At 36.4% G+C, this 18,258-nt stretch overlaps 1 protein-coding gene across 1 annotated transcript in view; it reads left to right on the top strand.

The window, feature by feature from the left end:
* The window catches only part of LOC145979414 (clavesin-2-like), a 58,827-nt gene that overhangs the window by 13,599 nt on the left and 26,970 nt on the right, over nt 1-18,258 (top strand). The window contains exons 3-6 of the mRNA XM_083112297.1: nt 1,118-1,209; nt 5,029-5,179; nt 10,705-10,901; nt 13,053-13,163. Of these exons, the coding sequence (XP_082968423.1) occupies nt 1,118-1,209; nt 5,029-5,179; nt 10,705-10,901; nt 13,053-13,163 (551 nt within the window). The remainder of the gene's footprint in view (nt 1-1,117; nt 1,210-5,028; nt 5,180-10,704; nt 10,902-13,052; nt 13,164-18,258) is intronic.

Below are 18,258 nucleotides of genomic sequence, written 5' to 3'. Positions count from 1 at the left end.
TAACGACCTCGACAATTTTGGCAGTGATGCACGCCCCGTCCGCTTTTACTCTAAGGATGGCCCCAGGTACCTATTTGTTACAGACCTGGTCAACAGCTGCTTTATGCTAGATCATTGATGGAAAAATTCCAATATTAAATTCACCGGAAAACGATCCCGAAGATCCCACGATACGCACTTTCGACTTGACAACCGAGGTTTCTTACATGTTAGGCATTACCTCATTATCAAGGTGCATTGGTATTTCAAAAATTAGAACACGTTTGTTAAGACTGAATTACACCTAAAAAGAAGAGTCCAGCTTCGAATAAGCGGGAGAACACCTACAGGCTGAACCTCGCCATTTAATAAAGAAAATTTGAATTTGTATAGCTAGATGAATCCCAACTTTAATGCAGATGAACACGTGTGACAACTGTTTTTGATTTCCTTTTATCAGTGTATCAAATGAACACATTAGTGATTGGAAAGGTATCACTTTCTTATTTGCAGTATCTAATGGAATCCACAACTAATTTTCCTGCTTGGTAATTAATGACTTCACACTTTATTCCATATATTTAGATCTATCGAGAGAATTTCTTCCTCTGAGCTGTAAATAAATATCATACAATTCTTTAAGATTACTAGTTTTAAAAATGTGCGAGTTTTAATGAGGAGATTAATACTATATATTATGCACACACGTACACATAATTATAGTGGCAATTCATGCTTAAAAATTGCAGAAAGAATGATTTGACAATGATAATAATTCCTTTAATATAATAATATTTAATTTATTGTTAAATCAAAATATCATGGAAGAAAATCTAAATTTGTTAATTGAAGACAACCCATTAATATGTGCTTTATCTGCCATATTTTTATTATAACATTTACTTTCCAATGTATTGAAGTGATGTGGAATGAAAGCACACAATATTAATATTCAGAAAGTATTTATGTTTTTAGTTGCATGTATCAATAACTTAGATTCGTATTAATGCAGAATTTATTATACTTGGGAAAGTGGTTCTCTTATAATGAAAGTTTGGAGACGTCTATTATCATTAACATTAAATTGATTCTAACACCACGAGCATGTTTCAAGCACTATTTTGTTCTTGCTTTGCAGCTGAAAAATCTATAAGATCAAGATTAGATGATTGTTTCTGTCTCGCCTTCCTTAGAGCCAAGAAGTATGATCATGATAGAGCATTTAGGCTGGTAAGTCAAATTGAGTCATCTTCATTATTATGTACATTTAGATTGTAATGTGAATATATAATGTACGATATATATAATGTCGTATTTTATGTTACAACCATTAAGCAAACTGAAAACAATGGTCTTCTGGTGCGTTCAAGAGTTTTCCAATATCAGATATCTCAGAAATTAATGGAGAAAGCAACACAACATTCACATATACTCCGTCCCGACTATCTCTGGAGCAAGCGAACGAAAACAAGTATCTCCGCAAGCAGTGAAGCCAGACGGCTACACAAATCAACACGTGAGAGAGAAAGGGATTGCGTGAGAGGGAGAAGACGACTACAGTCACTAGCCTACACAGAAGCGTGTACAGCTTTGCTGCTCACTCGATCTCCCCCTCCTCTTTTCTGCCGCTATGCACGGCCTGCCTCCAAAGAACCCGGGGAGAGAGTATAGTAGACTGATTGATTGATTGACAGATTTCTTTTATTTATCTTCTCATTTCTGCCACTTTTGTCTAACTACAAGGATGAGGACGAGTGATGCTACGATGAAATTAATGAAGGGACACTCACAAGGAGCACCTGGCCGGGCCGGGAATCGAACCCGGAATCCCTGGCGTCGTAGTACTCTGTGTTTACCACTTCGCCACGAAGGCCGGCACGTAGCAGACTGGTAGACATATTTCGTTGTGCAACAATACCACACAATTTTTCTCGATCAGTTCACTGCTTGTAAACAATGTGCGTATTAAGCTTTTGTGCTTGGTGATTGCCATATACTCTTAGATGTGCAGTTATTAGTCATAAATGTTGATATCTACAAGGGATCACTAATTAAAACCATATATTTTTCTTGTACTAACTAAAATCTTTTATTGTTCAACATCTCCACACAATCTCATACGTCATTTGTCATGTGCTTGACACTGAATTTAAGTACAGGGTGTCCCACTCGTAAGGGGCTCCGGAAAAAGTGTTATAAAAAACTTGATGAAAGATGATATGAAACCAAATTTTTACATGACATACCTTTATGGTTGAGAAATGAAGGTACATTACAAGAAGTGCTGGAAGTGACCTCCCCCCACCTGTATACACAGTTCAACACGGCGCAGCATGTTCGTGAATGTTGCTGCCAGAGTATTCGGCGTGACTGCCTGGATTTCACGGTGGATGTTCTCACGTAACTCGTTGCTGGTGCGTGGTTTGTTCTTGTACACACTACCTTTAAGGTGTGTGTACAAGAGTTACGAGTGGAACACCCTACTTGGAAAGGACACATGCAATATTGTGTTGAATAATTTAGTAATACACGTTTAATCACTATAAAGAAAAATTAAATATTTCATTAATGCTACAACCATAAATGTAACTATATGGATAATCTTTTTGAAAGAGGTAAATAGGCTTTCTTATTGTTGTTATTGTTGGTAGTGTTAACACTCTAAATAGAACAAAAAACATTGCATTGGAAACCTCATAATGACTCATTAAATTCGTCACACATATTTTCCGTACTCTTACTTTTGGCTGTCTTTATTTATTCAAGAAATGTAATTGAATTTTGCAGCATGAATTCCTTGCATATTCTTGTTCCGAAAGCAATTTTCAGACCACGTTTTCAAATAAAAATAATTAAAATAAAATTATTTATTTTTGATCCATATGAATTAGCGAGAAAAGCTCATTTTTTGTGCAAATAATGAGAAGCCTTACAATGATTTCGAATTGTTGATTGTCTGTTTTGTGACACTTTTGTCAAAATGCGAAGATGAGGATGAGTGATGATATGATGAAATTTTTGAAGGGAGACTCACAAAGAACACTATTGCCCAGTACAGGATTCGACACCGGGACCCCTGGCGGAAATTGTTTTGAATTTCGCGTTTACATGTTCATTCCTTAAACATTTATTAGAACGCTTCTATGTTTTAGTCAACATCAACTAAAATTGTTGAGATGTTCTTGATCACAAGCTCCATATTCATATATCTTTAATTTTTCAGTACTTAGATGTATTGTCAGCGTTTGTACACTTGAATAAAATGATTTTGCTTAATTTTTACACTTGGAAAATGAATGATAAGAAATGTTTGGAAGGGATTTGAAAATTACCCCACTTACAGATATGAAATTTAACCCCAACATCTAGGATATTTCGGCCATTACAGGGAGAGCGTTAGAAGCCCATATTGTGATAATTCACCCATTGCTTTTAAGGGTAAAAAATAAACATATGTCTCTGGTACTAAACCTATTTTACATTTATTGCACGTAAATACTCCACACATTCTACCTCAAAGTTTCATCCCACTGTCCGTTATCCTTGAAGACTATAGATTAAAATAGATTTAAATTAATCATAAGGGGTTTCAGGTAGTCCCGACACGCTAAGTATACAACAGCTTCTTTGGTAGTTATATGTAAAGCTAATGAAATGAATCTGATTAATGGTAAATATGTATAAATATAAATATACTTAGGAAAATATTTGTGCCTAAAAGGGATGAGGAGATAGCTCAGTGGAGAAGGTTACATAATTTAGAAGTACATAATTTGTGTTCATGTCCAGATATTATTACAATGATTAAATCAAGAAGATTTAGGTGAGCAGGCCATGTGGCACGAATGGGACGTCTCTGTTTACTTACAGGAACCATCTTCTTACGAACCACCAACCCCCTGTCTGAAACCGTCGTCCATCTATCATCTTTAAATTTACAAGATCTATTAATCGCTGAAGTAAAAACAGCAAAATAGAACCTTAAACCTTAAAGAATGGCAGGGCCTGATCTTATACTCCCTACATAATCATGGGTTTGAGGAAAGTCTAAACTATCAGCTACATATACTCGTCAATCTTGTACTAATACAAACATCGAAATTTCCAGATAAATGAAAATTGTCGCAAATTTGTCCCATACCAAAAACATCAGACAAATCTATAATTCCAACTTACAGACCAATTACGATACTCTCATTCGCAATTCTCTCGAAAAATGCTCGTTTACAGACCCATATTTACTCAGGCTTGTTTGCTTCTATTATCGTGTACTTTCAACTGTGTTAGTTTGCCGTATTACGTACCCTGTATTTGTTATCTATTAATTAGAAGTAAAGCATCAATGCAACATGCAAGTAAAACAAAAACAAAGCTACAACTTTAAATTTTGGGGCAATTTCTAAAATTGGTGTACTAGCAGTAAACCAGATAACATGGGAGAAAACGTACCTGAAATACTATAATCCTAGCCATTTGGACCCACAATTTTCAAAAGTATAAAATGTAATACACAGAACAGTTCCTATATTTTGATTTACCTGCATGTTTATTATATTGGCTGAAGAGAGAATAGGAGCAAAGACTTTTTTCGATTTTTATTGTCTGACCTATCGTATCATGCTGTGACGGTCTGGTAAAAGTAGATGACAACCTAATTTGACCGTCGTCGCAGTGCATGCAGCATCTAATAAATGGAATCCGTACGAATTAACGCCTCCACTGCCACGATTCGTGTCCGTACCGGAAAATGCTCATTGGTCCAAGAATTCCCAGACTTGAAGCTGCCTAAGCATGAGAGACTTCTGCTCATGGTACCGGTGTTCCGACAGGGTTGCCAACTAATATAAGGTAGATATAATATGCGCCACCCTGTATATATATATTTGTGTGTGTGTGTGAGTATGTGTTTGTGTGTGTGTGTGTACACATACATACTACACACATATACAAACAAAATTTAATGAGTTTTCGGAGATCTTTGAATCCTCAGTTCAAATGGTATCTGAAAAAGAAAACACCTTAAGGTAAACCTTATTTTATATTTTTCAGCTGAGGAGATACTTTGACATAAAAAAGAAGACTCCAACCTTTTGGTACCCCATGCTACCATCAGAAACGCAGTACGTGTACCAACAACAGATTCACCACATTTTCAAGGACAGAGATCCTTTGGGAAGGAAAACAATTGTTCTCAGATTAGGTTAGTTTAATCCTAGAATTGTGACACTTACTTTACCTTTTGAAAGATGCATACTAAATTTGGGTGAAGGTATGTGAATGCATTAATGTCGAATGTAGGATATGTTGGAAATTTCTCGAACTATACCGCGTTTGTTACAACCTGTCCCGGTTCCCGCGCTAGTTGCTCCCTGGTTTTTCTCGGTGCTGGGGAAAGTCAAAGCCAGGCAGCCAATTATAATACGCAACGTCGCAACAACGTCTACGTAAGCGCCTCTCTTCTGGCTTCCATTCGCTCCTCGCTGCCCAGCAGACGATTTTTTCCTCGTTACTCATTGGCACCGAAACTGTCGAGCGCTCCCTAGCGCGGGAAAGGGGACAGGTTGTAACAAACGCGGTATAGTACATTCTAAAAACGAAATCCATTTTTCACCTATTAATGCTCATTGCACTGTATTCTGTAAGTATTTTTTTGTTATTTTTTTCACTCCAAGGCATATTAATATCTAGCAGAGAACCCATTCCTATCCTTTCTCCTTCCTCTCTTATGTCTCAAATTACAGTTAGACATTTTTCGTGATATCCATATTTAGATACGGTGGTTTTGGTGGAGTTAAGCTCAGTGGATGCACCAGCGAAAGGTTTTCATCGTGGAATGAGAAGTACTTAGAAACAAGATATAAAATTAACACAAGTGAAAACTGATCAAAATTTTCAGAAGTTCTGATATATATCATAATCAGAATGTACCTCATAATTTCTATTTATATAAGCAACTTACAATGTAAAGCAATAACAAAAATTGTTATTATGCTTTATGAAAGGTAATAAAGAAATTATAGCTACATTACGCAGAGGGTGTATTGGAGACTGGAGTACATTTGGACACGCGTAACGTCACATAAGGTGCAGAAAATTTGTATGACTTCAATGTTATATGTACTGTAGTAAACTTATATATATTTCTTTATTTTTGTAATTAAAATTGTGGAGTGTGCTGCTCCAATAACGGAAGTGGGCAAGCATCACACTGCTCCCTTCAGGTTTTGTCATTTGTAATGATTTAATTGTTTTAATAGTCCAATAATAAGGTAAAATATACATAAAATTAAACCATATTGTTATTATTTTGCATCTGAAAGAATTAAACTATCTCCAACGGCATCAAACCACATGGCGCATCATACACAGGCGGATGTATATTTATTTTTTTATACATTACATGCATCCTTCGCTTCTTTAATTATTATTTTTCTTCTCAGCATACTATAAATTATTGGAATAACATCCATAATTTTAACAATGTTATTAATAAGAAGGAATCTTAAATCTGTTCCATATTTGTTTCTGTTTGTGTGTGTGAAGGTACTTCAGTCCTATCAGTATAAATTATTTTAGTATATTAATTGTCTGTATATTAAGGGTTGCCTTTCCTGCTTTCTTTGAAAGTCAAAAATTCATGGCCTCACTATAATAGGTAAACGATTCTTTCACTTACTTGTGTTCTGTGTATTGCGACTATACGTCCCGTTTTAACCGCGACATTTATTCCCGTTTCAGAGACGTGTTCCTGTCGTCCCGTCCACATTATTTAAACGCCACTATTTGTCCCGTTTTATAAAAGTCTAGGTGTTACCTTGAACGCAAAGTCTAAATTGTCTAAATTTGGGACACATTTCATGCTAAAAAGATGCATTGATTTGTTTGCGTTCCGTTACTTATAGAGCAAATTAAGCATGCAGATAAATTTTAAAGTTTCGGTGTCTTAACACAAACTCAAAAGAAATATCTAGAGTTGTGTATCTGATATGTGGGGTAAAGATTTCGGGGAGATTTATAAACGGTTGATGAAGAATAAAGCTGCTTTCAAGAAGATTCGTTCTTCTGCTAAATTCTGTTGGCATTATTCAACTTCATCGTAGGACTAACATAAAATTTTGATCAGACAGGCCGAGAAACGCTATGTAAGTAATACCGAGATTATAATAATTAATACCTTTTGACAACGGGAGATCATATTTCATCTATTGTTTATGATGTATCATTCTTGAGATTCACCCTTTCATACACGAGCCTTTTCATTTTTCCCCACACAAAGAAATCCAGTGGTTTGAGGTCGGGGGAACGAGGTGGCCACGGTAAAGCTCCACCCTGCCAATCCAACTATCGCCGAAAATATCGTTGATTAAGGCCCTGGCTCCCCGGTCGAAATGCGTGGGGGCGCCGTCGTGTTGAAACCAGATACGGGTGTCTACCTGCCAGTGACACGTTTTCAAGAAGTTCAGGTAATACGTCATGTAGAAACACCCGATAATTACCACCACACAAAGTAGAGGGCAAAATGTACGGGCCTATCAAGGGGTCACCTACTACGCCACACCACACATTCACTGCGAACCTATGTTGATGAATGCGCACAATGACTGCATGCGGATTGTCCATATCCCAGACGTGGCTGTTGTGGCTATTGAACATGCCGTCCCTGGTGAATATTGCCTCATCGGTCCACAAAACTCTTGTTGGGAAATCTGGAATGGCAAGAGTTTGTTGCACGTACCATTGGCAGAAATCCATGCGTAGGGGAAAGTCCGTGGGCAGTATGTGGTGCACCTTATGCAATTTGTATGGGTGCAATCCCTCCTCCTGAAGAACGCGGAACACATTGCTATGGTGGGTTCGTTGAGTACGAGCAATGACACGTGTGCTGGTGTCAGGATGGTCTCGTATCGCGTCCAACCCTTCCTCTTCAAATTGCACAGTGCGCACAGTGAGGGGTCTTCCACAATCCCACCTACGGGGTAGTAGAGATCCAGTTTCACGCAGTCGAGCATCAAGTCTTTGAAAGAGTGCATGTGCTGGTAACCGCCTATTGGGAAAACGATCGTGATACAAACGCCGTGCTTCACGGCTGTTTCGGTTTGCCTCTCCATAAACGAGATGCATATCAGCAAGCTCGTGGGTAGAGTACTCCACCATTGTCCTGTTCGAGAACTGCCCAGCAACAGGGGCACTTTCCCTCCGAGTGACGGATCACAACTACCGTGATTAGCACCCACGTAATGTCACACAGGTGTCCACGCAGTTGTTGCAAACCGAGAAAGAACACGGGAATACGTACTCTACGTACAATATTCCTTGGCGCAATTCAACCATACACCCACGCCAGACTAAACTCCACGCTGCGAGACGCAGAACAAGACAGGTAAAACAACGGTCGACTACACTCTCTACGTAGTATCCACCAACACTAATACGTAACAGTTGACCTACACTCACAGCGCCTCTAGTGGGGCTTTCTGTATCAATTATCTGAAATCAATCTGAGCGTAATTTGACGGCATAGCATCATTTTCGAGTGAATTTTCTATTTCCCGAGTGTCGGACGGTGTCCCAGCAGTAGTGGGACATGTGGACATACGTCGCCATTTTTTACTGCCTACATTGCGATCTCAACATTATGTAGAAAATAGTAGTAAATTTCCTATATTTTCCATCAGGGGATTCCCCACTTTCTTTGAGAGTCCCCTAGCGCAATTTACACTGGGCCTCAATTGATGCAGCCTCCCCGATGGCGCAGTGGTAGCGTCCTTGCCTTGGAATCAAGGTCCCGGGTTCGATACCCGGTGGAGGCACAAGTGGTTCGGATCCCACTTTAAACTGTAGGTCCAGTCCCAATTAGCCAAACTGTGCATAAAGTGGACTTAAAACAGCAACTCAAACCAAACTCAATTGATGCACCATTGTATTCGTCAGGCACGACTTTCTTTGTATTCTTTTAATCCGACATTGATATCTTTCTTCCTTCTTGAGTTATTGTACTTTACACATGGTGTGAGGCGATTTTCGCACGCCTGTCACTCGCAAACGGTGCCGATTTCGACATTTTTTCACATGGCATTTTTTCCTTGTTTTTACTTGTCTGTATATATATATATATATATATATATATATATATATATATATATATATACAGAAGTAGAGTATATCAGAATGATTTTATACTATTATTTGGAGGTACACACTATGTTTTGAACAAAATTATCGTCATAGATGGCAATGTAGATACCATTTCAGCACAAATACATGAAGGTAATTTTATATTCATGTTTTATGATAATGGAAGCGTTTGTTCAAATTGAAAATTGTAATAGCATGCTTCTTAAGAAATTATGTTCTTAGTCGCAAATGTGTTAAGAAAGAAACAAGATTTTTCATTTAAATCATTATTTGCTTACAAGTTGCTTCTCACTGATTTTCTTTTCTACATTTAATATTCTATTAAATGTAATGGAAACAATTAATTGTTCAGGAGCATAATTACTAAATTAAAAGCGTTACTGCTAGAACAAAGTATATATATATATATATATATATACCGTGCGTCCATTTCGATCTGCAACCGAGAGATCGGGAGAAGCGTGGCGGGCGGCACTGACGGAGATGCCGACATTTGCGGCCTGAAATGCCAGCTTATTTTTATGGACATATGCAGACATTTATATAAATATTGCAAAACGAGCACTAACCTGTGTTATAAGAGTATGGTTTTAATTTTAGTAGCTTAGTGACTGTATGTGCCGATGATTTTGACACGCCCACCTCTTGTGAAACACGGCGTAGAGGTTTGTTTGGAGAACGTTCTAACGCTGCACCAATATCATCGAGTTTTGCTTCGGTTAGAATCCGTCGTTTTTGCTTAGGTGTTTTAAAATTTAACGATACAGTTTCTCGTAATTTAAGGACAAGATGTCTAACCGTATCTCTGTGTGGAGTTGAAACGCATGGGAATTTCTGTACAAATTAAATACACGTCTCGACACGAGTTTGTTTTCACGTAGGTACGTGTCATACATAAAAAATCTTTGTTCTAACGTGAATCTTGCGGCTGGCATTCCAATCGTCTCACTGACACGTCACACATACACACTACAATAACACAAACAAGTAACTGCAAGTAACCAAGAATAACACTCTTGCGCACAGTACGAAATTAACACGCTCTTGGTTTACATTGCTCGCCACTATATTTACAACTCTGTCTTCATCTAGTCGCGAAGGAACAAAAAACTCGAGCTCGGAGATTTCGGATTGCAAGGAAGCTCACGAACACTATTGACTTTTAACGGTTTCTTCTACAGCGTAATCTTGATACAGTGTTGCACATTCAAAACCTCCAAACGATCCCCATCGGCACAAAACTCTTTCAAGGATATAAACTTAACCAGGACGTTACTGGTCAAAACTATGATTAAAATGTTTTATTATCTGTGGCTCTTAACATCGTTTCTAAAGCGTATTTTTTTGTGTATATAAGAGCAGAACTTGGATGAATTACAGAAGAACTTTTGCGTGTTATAACACAGGTTAGTGATCGTTTTGCAATATTTATATAAATGTCTGCATATGTCTATAAAAATAAGCGGGCATTACAGGCCGCAAATGTCGGCATCTCCGTCAGCGCCGCCCGCCACGCTTCTCCCGATCTCTCGGCTGCAGATCGAAATGAACGCACGGTATTAATATATTACACATACATGTTTTTTACAGGTCAAATTCATGTGAATAACTTCAGTATAGACCATTTATTCGGCACATTAAATACAACCATGGAGAAAATGGCTCAGGATCAAATTACTCAAGTAGTTGGGATGGTTGTCATAATCGACCTACTGGACTTCTCCTTAAGGCATGCAGCGAAACTTGCATCTAGAAAAAACGTTGGCACACTCGTTAACATAATACAGGTACGGTACTCGCTTCTGGTAAAGGAATATTTTCTTTAATACTTTTTGTTTTCTATAACACCTTTTAATTGTGTTTTTTTGTTTAACGTTTCGTAGCATGTTTGTCTTTTATTATAATAATGTTATGCGTTTAAGTTTAAATTTTAAAAATTAAACATTTATTATATCAATAATATACTAAGGCTTCCCTGCTGTCATAGTAGTCGTCACTTTGTAATCAAGAATTCCTGCTTGGATCCTCGATGAAATATATTGAAGAACGTTTCGGTTTCCATTTTAAATCGTAGGCCTCATCCGATTAGGTTATTGCTGAATAATATGGACGCAAAACAAATTTTGACAATAGTGCCTTCAATTATTTTTTTGATATTGCACATTGTTACTTGGCAATAATAATGTCAATCAAACAATCGGACATGCCAAATTATTCCTTTGAAAATATGATGTGTTTTCCATGTGTATAAAATACCCATATCGATGTCTGCAAAGAAGCTGGAACATGTAACCTTTAGTCACTTACTTCTTACCCGTCTTCGTATTAGGCACAGCCATCTAACGCATGGTCACTTGCTGCAAGGGCTGGGCCCTGCGATGTGTCGCGTTTGTAACTAACTAACTAACTAACTAACTCCCTAGCCTTCTTAAACCCGAAGGTTCATGGCTGCAGCAACACAGGCCTTCCATCTTTCCCTGTCTTGAGCAAGTTCTATATACTCTTTCCCATCCCTACCGATTTCCTTTAGGTCCATCTCAACGTTGTCCCTCCATCTTCGTCTTGGCCTTCCTACAGGTCTCTTACCATCAGGTTTCCCAACAAGAATCCTGTAAACTCCAATTTCCTCTCCCATTCGTGCCACATGCCCTGTCCACCTAAGTCTTCCTGATTTAATTATTCTAATAATATCTGGACATGAATACAAATTATGTAGTTCTAAATTATGTAACCTTCTCCACTCACCTGTCTCCTCGTCCCTTTTAGGTCCAAAGATTTTCCTAAGGATCTTATTTTCAAATACTCTCAATTTATGTTCTTCTTTCAATGTAAGGGACCAAGTTTCACACCCATATAATACTACAGGCAAAGTTACTGTTTTGTATATTTTAACTTTTAGTTTCTTAGATATTAAACGAGAAGACAAAAGTTTATGAAGAGAGAAGTAACATGCATTTCCTGAATTAAGCCTTCCTCTTTAATATAATTTTCATTTGTTAATATTACTCCTAAGTATTTGAATTTGGAAACTGGTTCTAACGAGTTGTTATCAATAATTAGATTTTGATTATTATCTAACACTTGGTTTCGGCCTGTAAGCATATATTTAGTTTTCTCTTTGTTAACTTCCAAACCTATCTCTTTAGCAGTTTTGAAAAATATTTTAGCATTATTCTTAATTGTATTCACATCATCCCCCAATAAGTCTACATCATCTGCATATGCTAACAACTGAGTCACACCATTTAATTTTAGTCCTTCTTTAGTTTCTTTTACCTTCCTAACAGCATATTCTAAGGCAAAATTAAAGAGCAATGGAGATAATGCATCTCCTTGTTTTAACCCATCATGAATTGTAAATTTGTCAGACATATTAATACCCACACGAATTTTACTTTCTGTTTCACTGGTGCATATTTTGTTTGTAACGCCGTTTTAAATATTCGGCATATTCTTATTGAATATTTGATTTCCACAGATAGGATTTTAACTTTCCCAGCTGTTTGTCATCCCTGTATCATCCCTGACAACAGTATTTTAGGATTCTTGCGAAGAGCTGGTATCTTTCATTGCATGTGAGGAAGCTTTTAGTATATTCTGACTTTTTAGTGTGTTATGTTTGTCTTGTGCAGGTCCGTGTACAGTCTTGCACTTCTATTTTTCTCAAAGAGGCTTTCTACATCCGTTGTTTTAACTGTTTTATGTTAGCATTTTAAGTTAGGGGATATTTCCCAGCGTACTTTGAAGTGTGCAAAATGGCCTAAAGTGCCAAAACTTTTAATTCAATGAATCAAATCAAATTATTTGAACTCTATTTAGAATGAACAAAAGTTGATAAATTGACAATTTGTTCTAACTTTTGTAATCATACATTGCGAACTAAGTTAGAAATTCCTATATTTCCTACAAATATAAGATGATGCATTTCTTTTTTATAGGAAACGTTCCCGATGAGATTCGGGAAAATTCACGTCGTAAATACACCCATTTATTTCGACGCTTTGTATGCTCTCTTCAAAGTTGTCATGACGGAGAAAATGAGGAGCAGAGTAAGTAGCCTGCATTTATTAATGTAAATTTAGATTATCAATCTTTATTATTAGTTTGTATAAGGCAAGAAATATGTTACTTATTTATCATCTCCCTACAGTTCAATCAGCGACAATTTAGCAGTATCTTACTTTACAATTATATGCTAATTATAATATTCCAGGAATATTTTAAAAAAATAAAAGCAGGGATGTATATTTTTTTGTTTTGTAGACAAATACCATATTGTACGACGAAAGTTGATTAAGCTAATAAAATGTGATACAATTCAATTTATATACTTACACATGCATTCAATGTAGAGAATGAGTTAAGTTATGCATACAGTGTATTAGTAATAAATCAATGTGATGTTCATTGCCAAACTATCCCGGTGGCGGTGCCCCCAGAACTAATGTTTTTTTCTAAGAGAATTTCCTTAGTCATTTCGTTATCGTAATCTATACAATGGAGTGCGATGCAGTGTGCAAATAAAACGTTATTTTCATGGACTTGAATAGTTTCTTGCCTAAATTGATAATAATATTATGGTTCGTAAGCTTTTCAAATATTGTACCGAGTCATTACATTCAAAAGGTGACGTTCTTATAATGCAGAAAAATAATATGTTAAGTGAAAAGGTAGGGTAGCTGGAACGGAATAAAACCGTACGTTGTAATGATCGGGATTGATGTTTATTGTTTTTTATTGTATGCAATTAATCCTAGGCTTCCCGTGCCTAGGTGTAAGGGTTCAGAGGCACACCATTCTTTTCATCACTAAAATTCAAGAAATCATGTTGGTATAGAATTATTGCTTCCTTTCTTGTTTACATCAGTCTCGTTCTTTATTAATTATAACAATTATGAACATTACCATATTTAATAAAAAATATTAACCCATTATTTCAATGAATGTCACGCACATATTTTATCAATCACTAAAACAGGCAAAAATTATATTACAATTTTTACAACTCTTATTTTGTTTACATAGGCGCAGCTACATATAAGTTATAATAATTACAATAATTGCCATTATTGCCAACCAATATTATACTGTTACTGGAATTAGTGTCTAGAATAACACTAATTCAAAGGCGGTATCTGAGAAGCCCACCAAGGGAATTTTACTCCATATGTATGTTACTGAACAAGAGTAATACAGAAATATTGAGAAGACCGTAAGGAAAAATGCAATTTATTTTTTTATAAAACTTTTTAACACTTTAAAAACGACCACACCCTCGGGTAAGCTAGGGTTAAGAAATGTCCAACAATTGGGTATTAAAGTTAATTGATATATTATTAAATGTGATTCCAAATATGTATTATGTAATTGATTCTACGTTCAGAATAATATATTTGGTAGCGTGGAAAATAGAGACCCGTTGCAATAGAAAATTTCAGATGTGGGAAGGGAACATCCACAACCAACCGGGCTCCTATAAAAGCGTCATTTTTAGGTTACAGGGAGAGCAGAGCAGGTATTACGTTAAGAGATCAGGGAGGATCTTCGTTGTCGAGAGAAATCGTTGTTCAATGGGGAGAGCTTGTCTCTCGAATCTTCGTTTTTTAGGCCATTTATGGCTGGCTAAACTGATTCATGTGAGATGTGGAAAATAGCGTTTGGTGTAAGTTAACCCTTGTTAAAATTCCCAAATTTCTTTTTGATTATTTTGCATATACGAATTATTAAGAGAACTCATCATAATATCTAGTGGCCTGCTGCGCAAAGAGATGTGCTAGACCGCTCCTCCCTCCCTTGTTTTGCTAGGATCTTGTTGTCAGATTTCGGAATATCTTATGTTGAGGGTAGATCCGAAGAGATCGTTACGCTAATTCTGCGTCCAAGAACCGCCAATGGTAGAAAAGCCATCGAGGTTAGAGACTTGGTTGATTTTGAGAAATGTTCCTGTGGAACAATTGTAAACATATCGGTAGAAACAGGATAATGAAATCGCATATTATCCACCTCCAAGGATAATGTTTCGAATTGACAACAAACTCCAGTTGTAAGGCTCATGTCATTTCGTGTTTACCATTAATATTCAATTTGTTTGAACCTAAGGACAAGGGAAAATGTATATCTGACCCCTTTATAAATTTCCAGCGATATTAATATACTCTCATGACACTGTGGAAGAGGTGTGTCAGGTAATTAATTCATTTATTGAAGTTTCCAGTACAGCAGAAGCCATTTTAAACTTGAAAGAAACAAAAGTAAAACAGTAGACTAGTGTTAAGAAAAACACACAAAATAATATAAAATAAAATATACAAAAATACACAAGCCAAACAGTACCAAGGTAAAAAGGTCATTTTCACAATGCATTACTTATGTACAATTTTTCCATGTTGATGATAAAATACAAAAGTGAACTGAATTTATCTAATTGGTGTGAGATGATGTTGAACTGGAATAATGAACGTTGTATGAGTGAGAGTCTGGGAGTTGCAGTGTGGAAAGTTTTCTTGCTCCGTGTTTTATGTCAGGGCACTCTGAGTGAGAGTTCGTGAAGTGGAATACTGCATCTGATGTTTCCATTTATGATCTTGTATAGCAATTTAATATCTGCAACGTATGTACGAATTTCTGGATTATAAATATGCTAATTTACAATCAGATGTCCCTTAGACAGTTGTCTCAGGATATGCACTCTATATGGAACGATGGAGAGGAAAAAGCTGAGAACACTCTCGATCTTGGAGCTATGAGAATGGGCAGCCATGTTCCAGATTGGTGAACAGTATTCTAGAATGTGGGACGCAAATGTTTTGAAGTAAATGGAAAATGCTTTTGGATTAGTGATTTCGGTGAATCTGTAGAGTAGACCTACCATACACATTGCCATGTTTGTGATAGTTGATATGTGATTTTCGAAAGTTAGTTTTGAATCTACGAGGGTACCTAGACGTCGGTATGTACTTCTATTGTTAGAGGGAGGTCGGTGAGTGTACCTTCAATAATGTTTTGTTTCAATGAAAGTGTTATGTAAGAGCATTTACAAGGGTTTATGGACAGTTCCATCTCTTACACCATTCACTGTTTATGTCATTTTGGAGAAGTTGCATGTCTTATGGCTGTTTTATTTCTAACAATCTTGCAATCATTGGTGAACGTTAGAGTTGTGCTTGAGATGAGGGAATTAAAGAGGTCTGTGAGATCATCCAGATATAATAAAATATGAGAGGGCTTAGAACGCTTCCTTGAGGCACACCAGATATAACAGGAAGCCAGTTAGAATGAGTTCCAGAAAGTATAAAGCGTTGTTGTCCATTTAATAGATAGTCTTTCACTATTTTTAACGTGTTTCCAGTTATGTTAAATGTGTTAGCGAATTTTTTAAGTAGATAATGATGATCCACTGAGTCAAAAGATTTGGACAGATCAAAGTACACAACATCCAACTGATTACGATTAGTAATAGCGTTTATGGCATAGGATTGCATACAAGACAGATTGGAAGAAAGCCGTGTTTTGCTGGGTTAATGTAAGGGGATGTGAATTTCATAAGTCCTTCCGTAATGGTAAAGAACTGGTGTCGGAATCAGAGAAATTCCGAAAAAATTCACACAAAATGTACAGACTGTAAACTGTAGGTCCAGTTCCGAGTAGGCTATAATTTACATGATATAATACTCTAAGTTAGCATACCTTGTCTTTGTGCTAAACATATATTTTTATTATACTTTTTCTTCTGTTTTCTCTTGGTCTTCAGCACATTAAAAATTATAATTCATATACATAAGAACACCTTAGACGTTATGAGATGCAAAGCAGTAGATAAGATATTTTTCTAAGTAAAGATTTCACTTTATAAAATTATAAAATATGTGAGGAATTATTTAGCCGAGCTTGGAAGTGTGATATCATTGCATAAAAAGATAATGTTCCCCATGCACATAGCAAGCATCGTACCATGAAAGTACATTTACGATATATGGGGGGAGGGGGGGTAGATCCCACGCACATTCTCGATCTTGGCTATTTTTGGAGTTGATGTGATTGGTACTACACTCCATTCTTTCTGTAAACAACATGTTGGTTTTTGGGGCCGCCTTTCCCAAACATAGATTCGGACAAGGCGACAAACTAGTCTGAAATTGCCTTGGTATAGCAGAAAATTATTGCTATATCCTAGATTGGTATAAATATGAAATCATTTTCTTAATATTCTTATAATTTTCTAGTGGTTAGTTTAAGATATATTCCAGGATTTGATGATTACGGTGGTAAATTTTCCAGCAAGAAACAGTATTGAGGTTCACCCAGTCTCTAATAAATGGGCTAATTGAGGCTAACATTATTTATACTTTTATCCATTAAGAAAATTATGACAGGCATTCTTCTTGGGAACATTTGATCCCCACATTATCTTATCCAAAAGAAATGGAATTGTGCTGAAGTCGAGTCTCACTCTGAAGAAAGAATAAAATAACACATTTGATATTTAGGATTAAAAACTATAATTAAAATGTATCATACTAACGGGTAATCCTGCGTTTATGGCAGCGAAGAAATTATAATGGTGCAAGCAATTTTAAAATGCTATCTACATAAGTAATGAAATGCAACGTCTCATTTTTCTGAATTTCACTACAACTGAGAAACTCTACACATTACATCTGCAAACATTCCTGAATAATTTTAAATTTCTCCAAATACAATTTCACATTCTATTTTTAATAGTGCTAACGAAAAATCTGTCTTGTAGATGGTTGACCGTAGCGACGTTTTAACACGTCTCTTTGGAAAAAAATAGTGTTCAGCTGTGTCCGAAGACACTGATAGACTCTGTGCAATGTTCAACATGATATTCTAATTGAAAAAATGTACAGTATTTCGCCACAAATACATCGGCTATGAGATATATTTCTCGATATTGAAAAGTTCCAAGTATGTTGCGGAAAAAAGCTGTTTAACTAACGTAATCAAGTTTCATGAAATTGTCTGAAGCACGATGAAAGAATAACCTGTCTTCTGAAAAACGTATTTCGAAGTGATTGGTGACGGCATCTTGAATTATGCAATACACAGTCCCCCGCCAGCACTTTAACTTCTTTTCTGGTTTTCTCTTCATACTCTGTTGCTCCAGTGGTTGCTAACATAGCA

Source organism: Lepisma saccharinum, chromosome 26, assembly GCF_977018435.1.
Source record: "Lepisma saccharinum chromosome 26, izLepSacc3.1, whole genome shotgun sequence".
Lineage (NCBI taxonomy): Eukaryota > Metazoa > Arthropoda > Insecta > Zygentoma > Lepismatidae > Lepisma > Lepisma saccharinum.
The sequence above is the reverse complement of the archived record's forward strand: the minus strand, read 5'-3'. Positions and strand labels throughout refer to the sequence as shown.